Source organism: Aquarana catesbeiana, linkage group LG03 (genome assembly GCF_042186555.1).
Source record: "Aquarana catesbeiana isolate 2022-GZ linkage group LG03, ASM4218655v1, whole genome shotgun sequence".
Taxonomy (NCBI): Eukaryota; Metazoa; Chordata; class Amphibia; order Anura; family Ranidae; genus Aquarana; species Aquarana catesbeiana.
In genome coordinates this window covers 94501790-94513882 of record NC_133326.1, presented here as the reverse complement: position 1 = coordinate 94513882, position 12093 = coordinate 94501790, and the positions used below count along the sequence as shown (strand labels likewise).

General features: G+C 40.6%; 1 protein-coding gene across 2 annotated transcripts in view; it reads left to right on the top strand.

The window, feature by feature from the left end:
- THSD4 (thrombospondin type 1 domain containing 4) overlaps nt 1–12093 on the top strand; it is a 1111101-nt gene that overhangs the window by 928822 nt on the left and 170186 nt on the right. For both annotated transcript variants that reach the window (XM_073618833.1, XM_073618835.1), the window contains one exon: nt 2541–2745. In XM_073618833.1, the coding sequence (XP_073474934.1) occupies nt 2541–2745 (205 nt within the window). The remainder of the gene's footprint in view (nt 1–2540; nt 2746–12093) is intronic.

Sequence of the window (12093 nt, the reverse complement as noted above, 5' to 3'; positions counted from 1 at the left end):
GAGCCACAAATTTAACAACACCTACCCAGTATCTATCCTGAGGAAGCTAATATTTAGTGAAACGCGTCGACGAGCAAATTTTTGGAGACATTACTGGATCAGAAATTTTTCTTTTACCTTGATACAGTGTTAAATTAATCTTTGTACCGTAGGTCCAGTCCTCTATAACTGCATTATTGGGTCAAAAAATGTGTCCAAATATAAATATTTAAAACCCTAACAGCGCTTATAAAATCCAAGAGTCTTTAGACTTGATGCACAGTCCACTTTTGATAAAATAGGAAGCAAAAATTCAAAAAAGAGATTAAAGGTGATCCACTCCAGAAGAAAACAATTAAGAATACATTAATCCAGACGATTAACCATCTCCGCGACACTTGTATGACAATCCCCCAAAGGAAGTTCACTTACCAGATATTACTGGATATACTGCATATCTTTGGGTGTGTTGTTGTCAGCAAGGCTCTGTGAATCTTCATCCAATATTGGTGGGTAGATGTATGGATGTCAGGTGGCTATAATCAGCAATCACTGCATCTTTCCATCTATATATTGGTCGTTACAAGCAGAAAAAAAGGGTGCACATAGCATAATCCAATTTTCCAAAAAGGTTTATTCAGTAACTCCTCATATATGTACACTTGCAATAAAAACATATGTTAAAAGCATAAATAGAATTATAATGATGAAGTCGCTCCCTCCTAATATACCTCTATACCTCTACAGCTGTGTTTCCGGGTGAGGCAAACTGGAGAGCCGACAGCATGATTCAGTAGTGTGGGTTGCTGCGTGATCAGGCCCTGACTAGTTTCCTCATTGCTTTCATCAGAGGGTGTGGCCACACAGCACAGCTCCCAACCTTTTATACACATGCGGAAAGATGGACATTAACCCCCTATCGTATGTTAATTTTGCTGTTGAGCGGCTCTCATCACCCATACAGCTACACTCTCAAGCTATCCTATATTCTCATAAGGGCTATAGTGCATTCTATAATTAATATGAGCATTTAAAAAATCCAAGCATACCTCCTATATTCAAGCAAGGATATATTTAAACATTATATATTGAACACTATCTACATCACATTTGTCACAATCTAATAAACCGGTCCGCAGATCGTGATCTTGCTTGATTGCACTGTGTATGGCAGAAGAAACTACCTTAATTGGTATAGAACGGCTTAAAAGCCAAGGTGATAATGCAAACCTAGATGTAAACTACCCTCCACAATGTGTGATTCATTTATAACATATTAAAATCCCAATAAAAAAATACTGGTAAATTGCGCAAATCAATAGTTTGATATAAGTGGTCATATTCCATACTACATTGGATGCATGAAGATCACATATGTCACTAAGGCTAGGTCTCCACCACTGCAACCCCAAAGTCGTGCAACTTTACTGCGATTTTTGCAGCAATTTTTTATGCGACTTGAAGCTGCGCTTGCGTTATTGGGTAACTGTGTCCATACAGGGTGTTGTTTGTATGTTGTTTATACATTTTTTAACTATGTTGTAATAAAAGTTATACTTTTTTACTGATTCTCTCTCTCATTATATGCCCACAAAGTCCTTTAATTTTTTGACTTTGTTAATCCTTGAATATGAATTAAGGGGATATCACTTTTGTTTTACATGGAGATGCACATTCTTCCTATTTTCTTCAAAACAGTGTACAGCTCAATAAACACAAAGATAAAATGTAGAGAATGTAGGCAATTGAAATTGTTCATGAAGGGAAAAGCCGCAAGCTCACTTTAAGACCTCCCTGCTTATCCTGTACTTATCAGTATCACAATTTTGTTTATTTATTATATTTTATCACATTATTCAGAATTACTTGGTAACATTTTTATTTGAAAATCTAAAAACATTGGCACAATTTTTTCTAGATGTGAAAAGGTTAAGATGGCTTAAACATTTTAGTTTTGAGTAAAGTTGGAAAAAATTAAAACCTCCTGCTTCCTTTCCTGGTGACCAGCATAAGCACTCATGTGTAATCCTTTCATTGGGAACATAGCTTTCCACTTGCTGATATTCACTCTCACTTCTCTATCCTGCAACTCTGTTGCTGCGATTTTATATATCTGAACCTTCTAGGTGTAGAGTAGCATGTATGACCTCTTCCTTAGATGCAGCGCTTGAGCATGAGTGGCCAATCTCTGCTGCCATGTGATAGCAGGAAGAAAAATTACTCCTTTGTAGGCTCCGGCTCCATCTGACATGGAGCTTAGATAGAGTGTGGACTTTTGGTTCATAGAAGTGGCAGGAAAGTAAGCATTCATGTGTGGATGATTGTTCTTACAAGAGAACCCGTTACTTTTCCCTGAATAGGAAAAGTGGCAGAGGTGTTTTAAAACTGAAGAGAGGAAAAAAGTTTGACATGATCCAACTTTAATTAAAATTTCCCACAAGAATGCCCTGGAGCAATTGATAACAGGAAATTTAGTTTTGGTCATTGGTATTCAGAATTTGTGTTTCTATATAAAAAAAAAATAGATTGACAAGCAAATATATATTTGTATTTTTTTACAGATGATTGGCTGTGATGATTTCCTGGGATCTGACAAAGTGGTTGACAAGTGTGGAGTCTGTGGCGGAGATAATACAGCATGTAAAGTTGTATCAGGAGTCTTCAAGCATATTTTAACGAAGGTTGGTTATCATAAAATTGTGGAAATTCCTGAAGGAGCCACGAAAATTAATGTTACAGAGATGGCAAAAAGCAATAACTACTTAGGTAAGTGATATTCCTCTAAATGTAAATTAGGGTAATAGTCTGTTCTTTTTCTGTTGCTTAAAGCTGGCCATACACAGATGAAATTTCAGTTGCTTCTTGTTGAATCAGCTGAAACTCTATCTGTGGATGGCAATGATGGCACCACCAGGCTTGACATGCTTAAATCTGAAGACTGAATGAGCCAGGCAGAAAAACTGGAGTGTTGCCTGAAGTCCTTGCAATAAATTAAATTTTGACCTTTCATAAATATTATTCAGAAGAACATGAGATGAGTGCAGATGTGTTACTGTGGGTTGTTGCATCTTTTTTTTTTTGCTTTGTCTTATTGAAAAAAAGTCTCAATAACAATCATCCAGAAGAGGAAATTAACCTTTATCATTGTAGTATACTACCAGAGATTCTGTTTTTTAATTGGTAGAATGGTTTTCCCGATTCAGTAAGGGTACCTCCTGCTGAGATGTAAAGGTTAAGGTAAAAGAGCTCTCAATATAGTGTAAGATAACTAAGCTTTCCATGTGATTGCTCAGTGGAGTTCCTGTTCTAGTGGGGATGTGAACTGTTGACTGTTTTCTCTCAGGGATTTCCAGTGCCATTAAGATTTAAAGGGCTTTTGAAGAAGGGCTGCTAAGTAGCATGAAATGTTATAACCAGAGTTGAGTAACTGTACTCATTCAAGAGCATGCCTAATCTGACAATAAAGATATTTGTCTTGCCTTTGAGAAAATGTCTTGATCATGCAAATGAGTGAATGTCTATTGAGCTCCTAGAAAAGAAGGTAAGAGGCCTTCAGTAATGAGTAATGAAACCATTTGCTGGTTCATGTCTGGAACTGTTTCCCAGATGTCACCACACAGAGGCCATTGGATACTGCAAGATGTAGCTCAGGGCAGCCCAAAGGCTCACAGTGGTGTCTCAGAAGATTTAATTGTGTGTTAAAGCATATGTGATGAATTCCCTTTTACTTTCTTCATGACCCTCTGGAATTGACATAAATGTATTTCATTCTCTAGGAATGGGGCTTTACAAGCTGAATATTTCTATATGCTGTGCACAAATTAACATGCTGTTTTATAGGCAAACCACATTGCAATGGGCATTTAAGTTAAAGTATATAAAAAAATCAAATGGCATAAATCTAAAAAATGAGTGGCTTAATAGAAATTTCTATTCTTCTGAAATTTTGAGTAGCCACTAATGTACATTCTATTTTAAAACATTAGTTTGAATAATTAAAGTGAATTGTATTAAAGTACTGTATTTAAAAATTTAAAAAAAAATTGTGAACAGAAGGAACATGCTACGTCTCTTCTCCATTAAAGTTTCTTACTTGCCTGTCCGCACTTTACACAGCTCACTGTACAATTTTATGTCATTTCAGCCTGGCCAATGAAAACGCCCAAGGTTTGTTATTGTAGGACTGTGGCTAGCCAGTCTTACTATTCCATAGCAAGACGCAGTAACTGCAATAAAGGAGGAAGCCAGCTGAACACACAGAGAGATGCAAATCTTGCACAAATTCTGGTGCACTCTAAAGCCGTCCATTGACGGATCGAAATTCGTCTGGTTCAGTAGGAACCATCCAAATTTTGATCTGTCATTGGGCAGGCTGGTTGTACTGAAATGGATTCATCCATCAACTTCAGTACAACCAGCATGTCAGGTTTTTTTTTAGTGTGATCAGTGCCGGCAACTATAGCAGTGATCATTGTATTGTGACAGCTGGGAAACATCCTGCTGTCAGAATACAATAGCTCTGCAAGAGGGATTCCTACATCAACACTGAATGTGTTGATGGGGGATTTCAGCAATTTTCTTTCCTTTACGTGGAAGTAAACCCAAATGGGTTTTACTTCCTCTTTATTCACTGCAAAGTAAAAAGCATAAAGGGCTAGTATGCATCATATACTAGCCTAGTATGTGGCACTTACCTGCAAACAACGCCCGCGATGTCCACGATGTCCACGATGTCCCTGCTGCTGGAAGAATCCATCTTCACCCCTCTTCCTTCCGGGGCCATGGACTCCGGCTCTGTGACTGTGCATGGAGGGCCGTTTCTTTACTGTGCATGCACAGGTGACATCATTGGCGCACTACAAGGCGAATATCTCCTAAATGGCGCACATTTAGGAGATATTTTCAGTACATACAGGTAAGCCTTATTATAGGTTTACCTATATGTACAAAATAGGTCAGGGGGTTTACAGCCACTTTCAACCTGTGGTTGAAGGAACACACGCGCTATTCCTGATTGCTGTTTCTGCTTGTGTTCATCTGAGATTTTGATTCTTTTTTTTTTCCATCAAAAGGTTTATTTAGAAGTTGTAGAGACAGTACAAATCAGATATATCAAAGTGGAAACATGCATCCATACATAAGTAGCAATAAATTGACCTGAGGTTACATCTTATCTATATATATATATTGTGTAGAACAAAACATAAAAGTAGATTCTGTACAGTCAGTTATGACCATTATTATAATGCTATCTCAAGATTAATAAACCTTTTCTGTCACAGTTCACCTTGTCTATTCCTATTCATTCCATATGTGGGTTGGTAAATTTGCCCCTATGATTTGTTAGCTAAATCAAAGAAAGAAAGAGAGGAAAACAGTAGGGAAGAGAAAGAGGTAGAGTTTATGACCAATTTTTAATCTGAATGAGTGCAGATGGGAACCATCCACGTTGTCCAGCCATACTGATCCAGTGCAACTCTATCCAGTTACACTTACACAAGATCCAGCACTAAGCTGGATCTGGAGTCTGGGCATTGATAATGTCAGTGAAAGCTTTGGAATATTTAAAAACATTCCAAGGACGCCAAGTTTCATGAAAACTTTTGACCTGTTCATTTGCTTGGGCCAGGGTGTCTTCCATTTCATAGAATTCTGCGACCCTGTGCAGCCATCAGCTACTGTTGGTACCTGATGTGATTTCCAATGAATTGGAATGAGAGATTTGGCAGCATTCAACAGGTGTCTTGTGAGAGAACACTTGTATTTCTTTGAAGACCAGCTTGAGATGTGCAATAAACAGCATGCTGCATCAAGGACTAGAGTCGTCTCTGTAATCGATTTGATAAGTTCTCGAACTGCGTCCCAATAATGGGCAATCATGGGGCATTGCCACCAGATATGTAACAAAGAATCACTATCGCCCCTGCATCTCCAGCAGTGGTCTGATGCCTGGGGATACCACTTATTTAGTTTCACTGGTGTTATATACCATTGAGTCAGCAGTTTGTAAGCTGTTTCTTGCACTTTGGAGCTGGTGGAGCACTTGTGCGATAAAATGCACGCGTTCTTCCATTGTTTAGGAGTTATGTTTACCTGTAAGATATCAGACCACCGCCTTCTGAGTCTGTCATCCAAGGGAGCCTTTGCATCCTGTAGCCATGCATAAATAATTGAGGTTGTTCTACTGACCGGATCGCCTATGTGGCACACCGACTCAAATTCCGTCAAAGGTCTGGAGAAGTCTCCTACCTTGTGATTGCTGCTAATATAGCTTCTAACTTGTAGGTAAGTCCAGAAGGGTAAGTTAGTCACGTTGTCATTCTGTTTTAGAGCCTGAAAATCTTTTATTTTGGCCTGTTGACAACAGTCAACTGCCAAGAGTGGTCTATCATTGAGAGGCGATTTAAGATGAGAATTACCCACCCCTGCAACGAATTCCGGATTGTCCCTCAGAGGGGTTAATGGGCGTAGTGCGGATGTGATCCCTGTGCTTTTAGGTAGTTCATGAATCAGTTTCAAAGTGATTCCTGTTAAAGGGTGTTGTTTTAGGTCATCGGGGTAGGAGGTCTATTGCCGCCAGGGGGCAAAAGTGAGTGGAATAGAGTTAAGCTCCATTTCTAGCTTCACCCAGTCTTTAATGTCTCAATGGCAATGCCAATCTATGATCCTCGCTAAGTGCGAGGCTCTATAGTAGTCTTTTAAGTTGGGTACTCCTAATCCCCCAGACACCTTCACTCTCATTAGGGTTTCGTATTTGATTCTAGGTTTTTTATGTGCCCAGATGAATTTCAAAAACATTGCTCTTAAAATCCGAAACATGTTGGCTGGTAATTTGATCGTCAGTGTACGCATTAAATATAGAAGCCTAGGCAGGACAGCCATTTTGATAATGGCCGCCCTACCAAACCACGAAAAGGTTCCTGTGTGCCATTTGCGTAAGTCACTGTCTATGCTTTTTAGTAGTGGGGGAAATTTTGTTTGTAAATTGATGAGAAACCTGTGGAGTTAAATTCACTCCTAACTATTGCAGTCTGTTATGGTCCCATTTGAAAGGGGAGTTCTCCATCACTGAGGTAAGTGAGTTGTTCGAGAGAGATAAATTCATAGCTTCTGATTTAGAGTAATTTATCTTTAAATTGGAGACACATAACCATAATGTTCAAAGGCTCTTATTAGGTTGGGGAGAGTGATATGTGGCCCAGGCAGCATAAGCGGCTACCTTTAACTCCCAATCGCCCACCTGCAGTCCTCTTACCAAGGGGTTTGCATTAATCTGTCTGATGAATGGCTCCAAGGATAATATGAATAAGAGAGGGGACAAAGGACATCCCTGTCTTGTGCCATTCGCAATATGAACCCGTTCAGAGTGCCGTTTTTTTTTAATCTTGCTGTGGGATTTTGATAAAGACTGAAATCCATGCCATCATCCTTGAGCCCAGTCCAACATGTCTACAGGTGGCCATCATGTAGTCCCATGCCACTCGATCGAAAGCCTTCTCCGCATCTGTGGACAGGAGAAGGCCCTCTGTGTCGCTGAAACTAGTTTTGTGAATTAGTAACAGGGCTTTGATGACATTGTCTTTGGCCTCGCGGTCAGGCATAAAGCCGACCTGCTCCGGACCAATTACTTTTTGCAAGAAGGGTCTCAGTTGGCGAAAATGTTTACATCCAAATTCAGCAAGGATATAGGACGATAGCTGGCACAGTCAGAAGGGTCCTTACCCGCTTTCGGTATGACCTTTATGTAAGCTGAGAGTAAGTCTGGTGTCAAATCCCTGGGAACAGACAAGGAGTTCAAGGCCGCCGCCATGGGGTCAGTCAGTAAGTCTACGAACGTTTTATAATAAATAGCTGTATACCCGTCTGGTCCAGGACTTTTACCTAATTTCAGATTTTTAATAGCCTAATTTCAGTCGTGTCTTTTGGGCATTCAAGAGTGTTAGCTTCTATAGTATCAAGGGAAGGGAGACCACTCTTGTCTAAGTAGTCTCGTATAACCTGTGACCTGTTCCCTGTCATTCCTGACTGTTTGTGCTGTTGCGGTAAATTGTAGAGATCAGTGTAAAATGCGTGGAAATGTTTTGCAATCTCCTCCGTGGAAACATCCATCATGCCATTTTTCCATTTAATGCACAGAATATTATTACTCTGAGTGTGTACTCGTATTGCCCTTGCCAATGTCTTACCAGGTTTGTTACCCTCCTCATAGTAGATCTTTTTCTTGAAAAACAAGAAACGTTTGGCCTTTGTGTCAAAAAGTTTCTGCAGATGCTTTCTGGTATCTAACAGCTCAGAGGCGGTCTCTACCGAAAGGGACTGTTTGTGTAGCGATTCTAGCTTGTGAATGCGATCAATTAGGATTTTAATCTCCCTTTCTTTTTTCCGTCGGACGCCTATCGAAATCAGTTCCCCCCTCAATGTGCACTTATGGGCCTCCCAAATCATCAGTGGGTCCGTCCCCGGTGTGTTTTTGTGATCAAAGAAATCTTTCAAAGACTCCCTGAGTTTAGATAAATGGGTGGGATCTGAGATTATAGAGGAGTTAAGTCTCCATGTCTGGGATTTTGGTGGTAATTTCGTCAAGTCTAACGTTAATGCTATTGGTGCGTGGTCCGATATAGATTGTGAGCCAATACAGGCTTCTGCTAGAACAGGAAGATCAGGTTGGGATATAAAGAGATAATCTAACCGCGCATATTTCCCGTGAGGGGTTGAGTAGAACGTGTAATCACGGCCGTTTGGATTAAGAAATCTCCACGAATCTATCAGCCTGAGTGAATGGAGAAGATTTTTAATGCCTTTCAGTGTCCTGTATCTGATACTGGTGCTTCCGTTCGATGTATCTGTCAAAGGATTCAAAGGGATGTTGAAATCCCCTCCTAATATCAAACACCCCGTGGAGAACTCCTGTAACTTATGGGTCAGCTGTTTGCAAAATATTAAGTGAGTCTTATTCGGGAAATATACATTTGCTATGGTGATGGGTACTCGCCCATACTTCCCCTTTAGAAAAATGTATCTGCCGTCAGTGTCTGTCATTTGTTCCGGCAATTCAAAGGGCGCGTTCTTATTAATAAGAATTGAGACCCCTTTAGTTTTAGCTTGGTCATTGGTGGCATGGAATGCCCTAGTAAAAGTTGAGTCAGTGAGCCTAGGCACATGCCCAGTCTTAAAATTAGTCTCCTGCAGCATTATAAAATGCGGCTTACCTTTTTTGATTTCTCTGAGCAGTGTGGTTCGCTTTTCAGGAATATTCAACCCCTGTACGTTGTGCGAAATTACCGTGGGGTTACATCCTAGGAGGGAATAGGCCATGGTGCAGACTCAGAAGTGGTGCAGTATTCTGGAGACCTGAAATAAATACTAAAATACAGTTAGAGTATTCTTATAAGCGGACAACGTGAATGGTCAAAGGTTGAGAAAGAGGAAAGATAAAAAGGAAGAGTGAGAGAATTAAGTTCAACCTCTAGATAGGGCCCTATCTAGATAACTGTAGTGAGTCTGGTGTGCTACGTGCCGAACCAGGTCACTTTGTGGGGTAGGGGGAGGCGGCTGCCTGGTATGTGAACAAGTAAATGCAGTATACTGAGTTTGAAATTTAAACTTGAAAATATAACTGGCAAACCGTGCCTCCAAATAACACACAGCCTAAAAGATGAATTATTATCTGAAATATGATTAATCCACCCTATTGGTCAAGGGATCTTCCAAACCCTCTAACTACGGAACCTAAAATCCCCAACCGCCAACTATCTCAGTGAAATTGCATATAAACTTTCTAGTCACTCCACATGGCCACCACCTCTAAAGTATCATGACCACTCGAGTTCCTTTTCCCCATATGGCACCGTTATCGTTATCATAAGTTCACAAAGCCAAATGTCGGATAGTATTAACAGTACTCGAGTACTATATATATATCCTCCAGCAGATGATATGAGTCAGATGTTTAAGAGAAAAAAAAACAAAAGAAAAAAGATAAATAAAAAAGGCAAAAATGCAAAAATGGCACCGTCCGTGGACAATTACTCGTAACCCGACCACAGTGGATGATATTAATAGGTTCGGCTGAACCTTAGTCCTCAGCGCGGTCTTGGTCCCACATAGGTCTCGGATTCGGAGTGCCTGATTTGGAACCTCCTGTTTTGCCGTGTCTCATCTTCTTAGGAAGTCTTTTTTCTGGCGTAGAGAATGCCGATCGAGTTGGACTCCTGTGGTGCGGTGGTAGTGTAAAGTTTGTGTACCATTCAGGGAGGTCCACTAAGTCCAAGCCAAGTCCTGCACAGAAATCCAGCAGGTCCAGTGGGGTGCGCAGTACATGTTGATGTCCATTTACCGACACTATAAGTGCAGAGGGGAAGCGCCAAGTGTACCTGAGATCTTTTTCTCTGAGCTTGTCCAGTAAAGGGCGCAAAGCTCTGCGGTTTTTGAGAGTGATCTGCGATAAGTCTTGGAACAACATTATGGTTTCCCCATTAAAGATGATCCTGTCATTTCTTCTTGCTCTACGCATTATGTCCTCCTTCAATTGAAAGCTCTGGAGGCAGCAGATTATGTCACGTGGTGGAGCAGTGTCAGGGCCTCTAGGCCTGAGTGCCCTGTGGGCTCATATGAATTCAATTTCAGTCTCTTCCTGCCTGTCCAGAAGGCTGTTGAAGACTCTCTGGAGTGCTGGGGCTATTTGGTCTGCCTCCACGGTTTCAGGGATCCCTCACACCCTAATATTATTCCTCCTGCCCCTGTTGTCGAGGTCCTCCAAATGCCTATTCATGTCTATGAAATGCTGCACGTGAGAAACTGTGACCTTGTCCAGCCTGGTAAGTGCTTTGTCCCTCTGCCTCCCTGCGTGCTCCGTTGCCGCCAATTTCTCAGTGAGAACTACAAGGTTCATTTTCAGGTCTGTAATTGCAGCCGAGAATGCAGATTTTATGTCCGCTGTGAAACCGGACATATCTGCGTAGGTCAGGGGTTTATTTAGCCTGGATTTCCCCCTACCTGTGTCCTCAGCAGATTCCGAATCACCACTGAAGTCCTCCTCGTGGAGCTCGGCCTGTTGCGTCGGCGCCATCTTAAGTTCGGCCTTGCTGCTGTCTGCCGCTGGCTTTTGTCTTAACAAATCTACTATATTCCTGGTGGCTGATGGTGTCAGTCCTCTGCGGGAACGGGTCTGTGGGGTGCTGTGAAGCTTTCTGCCCGGCATTGAAGGCTCTGTATAAGGGTGTCAGGCTGTAAGGCTGAGTGTCTGACGAAGCTCCTCTAATGTGCAGCCATCCAAGCCGCGTGCCAAGCCATGCCCCGAGATTTTGATTCTTAATATCTTACAATGCTGTATACTAGGCTAGATTTGTGTTTATTTTAAATGTACTGTATATAGTTAATATAGCTATCAGATGAAAATGAATAGAACATACAGGAAAATCTTTTTCTTTAAGATTTTTTGATATGACAATGTTTTATATATAATCAACATTTGTTTTGCAAATTTGGACTTAAGCTGGCTATAAATGGAGAAAATGTTGGCTATTTCCGGATGAACAGGCTGAAATTCACTCAATGCATGGCTCTTTTAGCACCCTTCTCTCCATTGTCCTTCAATTCAATCAAAAAACAGAGGCGCCAGACAGAAACTTCTTGGCCAAACAACTTCTGCATATAATCAGTACACTGTTCACGTATTCTGACAAAAACCTCAGTAGGAAATGTGTCCATCCAAGCATGGATGGAGGAATCGGACAAATTTTCTGTTCAGCCTGCAGACTGAATGAAAAAAAAATATATATGTTTTTGGCCAGCTTTAAGATACTATATAGCATGGAATTGAACAGTTTATTATATCACATTATTAAGGCAGGAAAGCAAAGGAAACACAGTAAAAATGTTTATATTTTTTAAAATTGTTATACTTTATTGCACCAGTAAATCAATAGGCTGAAAAAAGGTTGACCGAGATAAAAATGAAAGAGAACTGTGAGTACAGAAACAAAATTGGCAGTTTTTAGCCTTTTAAATGCATATATAATAGAAGACTTCTATCATATGACACCAATTGGGAGAGAAAACCCTAATGAATGCTCAATTTACTGGCATTTAAAATTGAAATAAAACACACACACA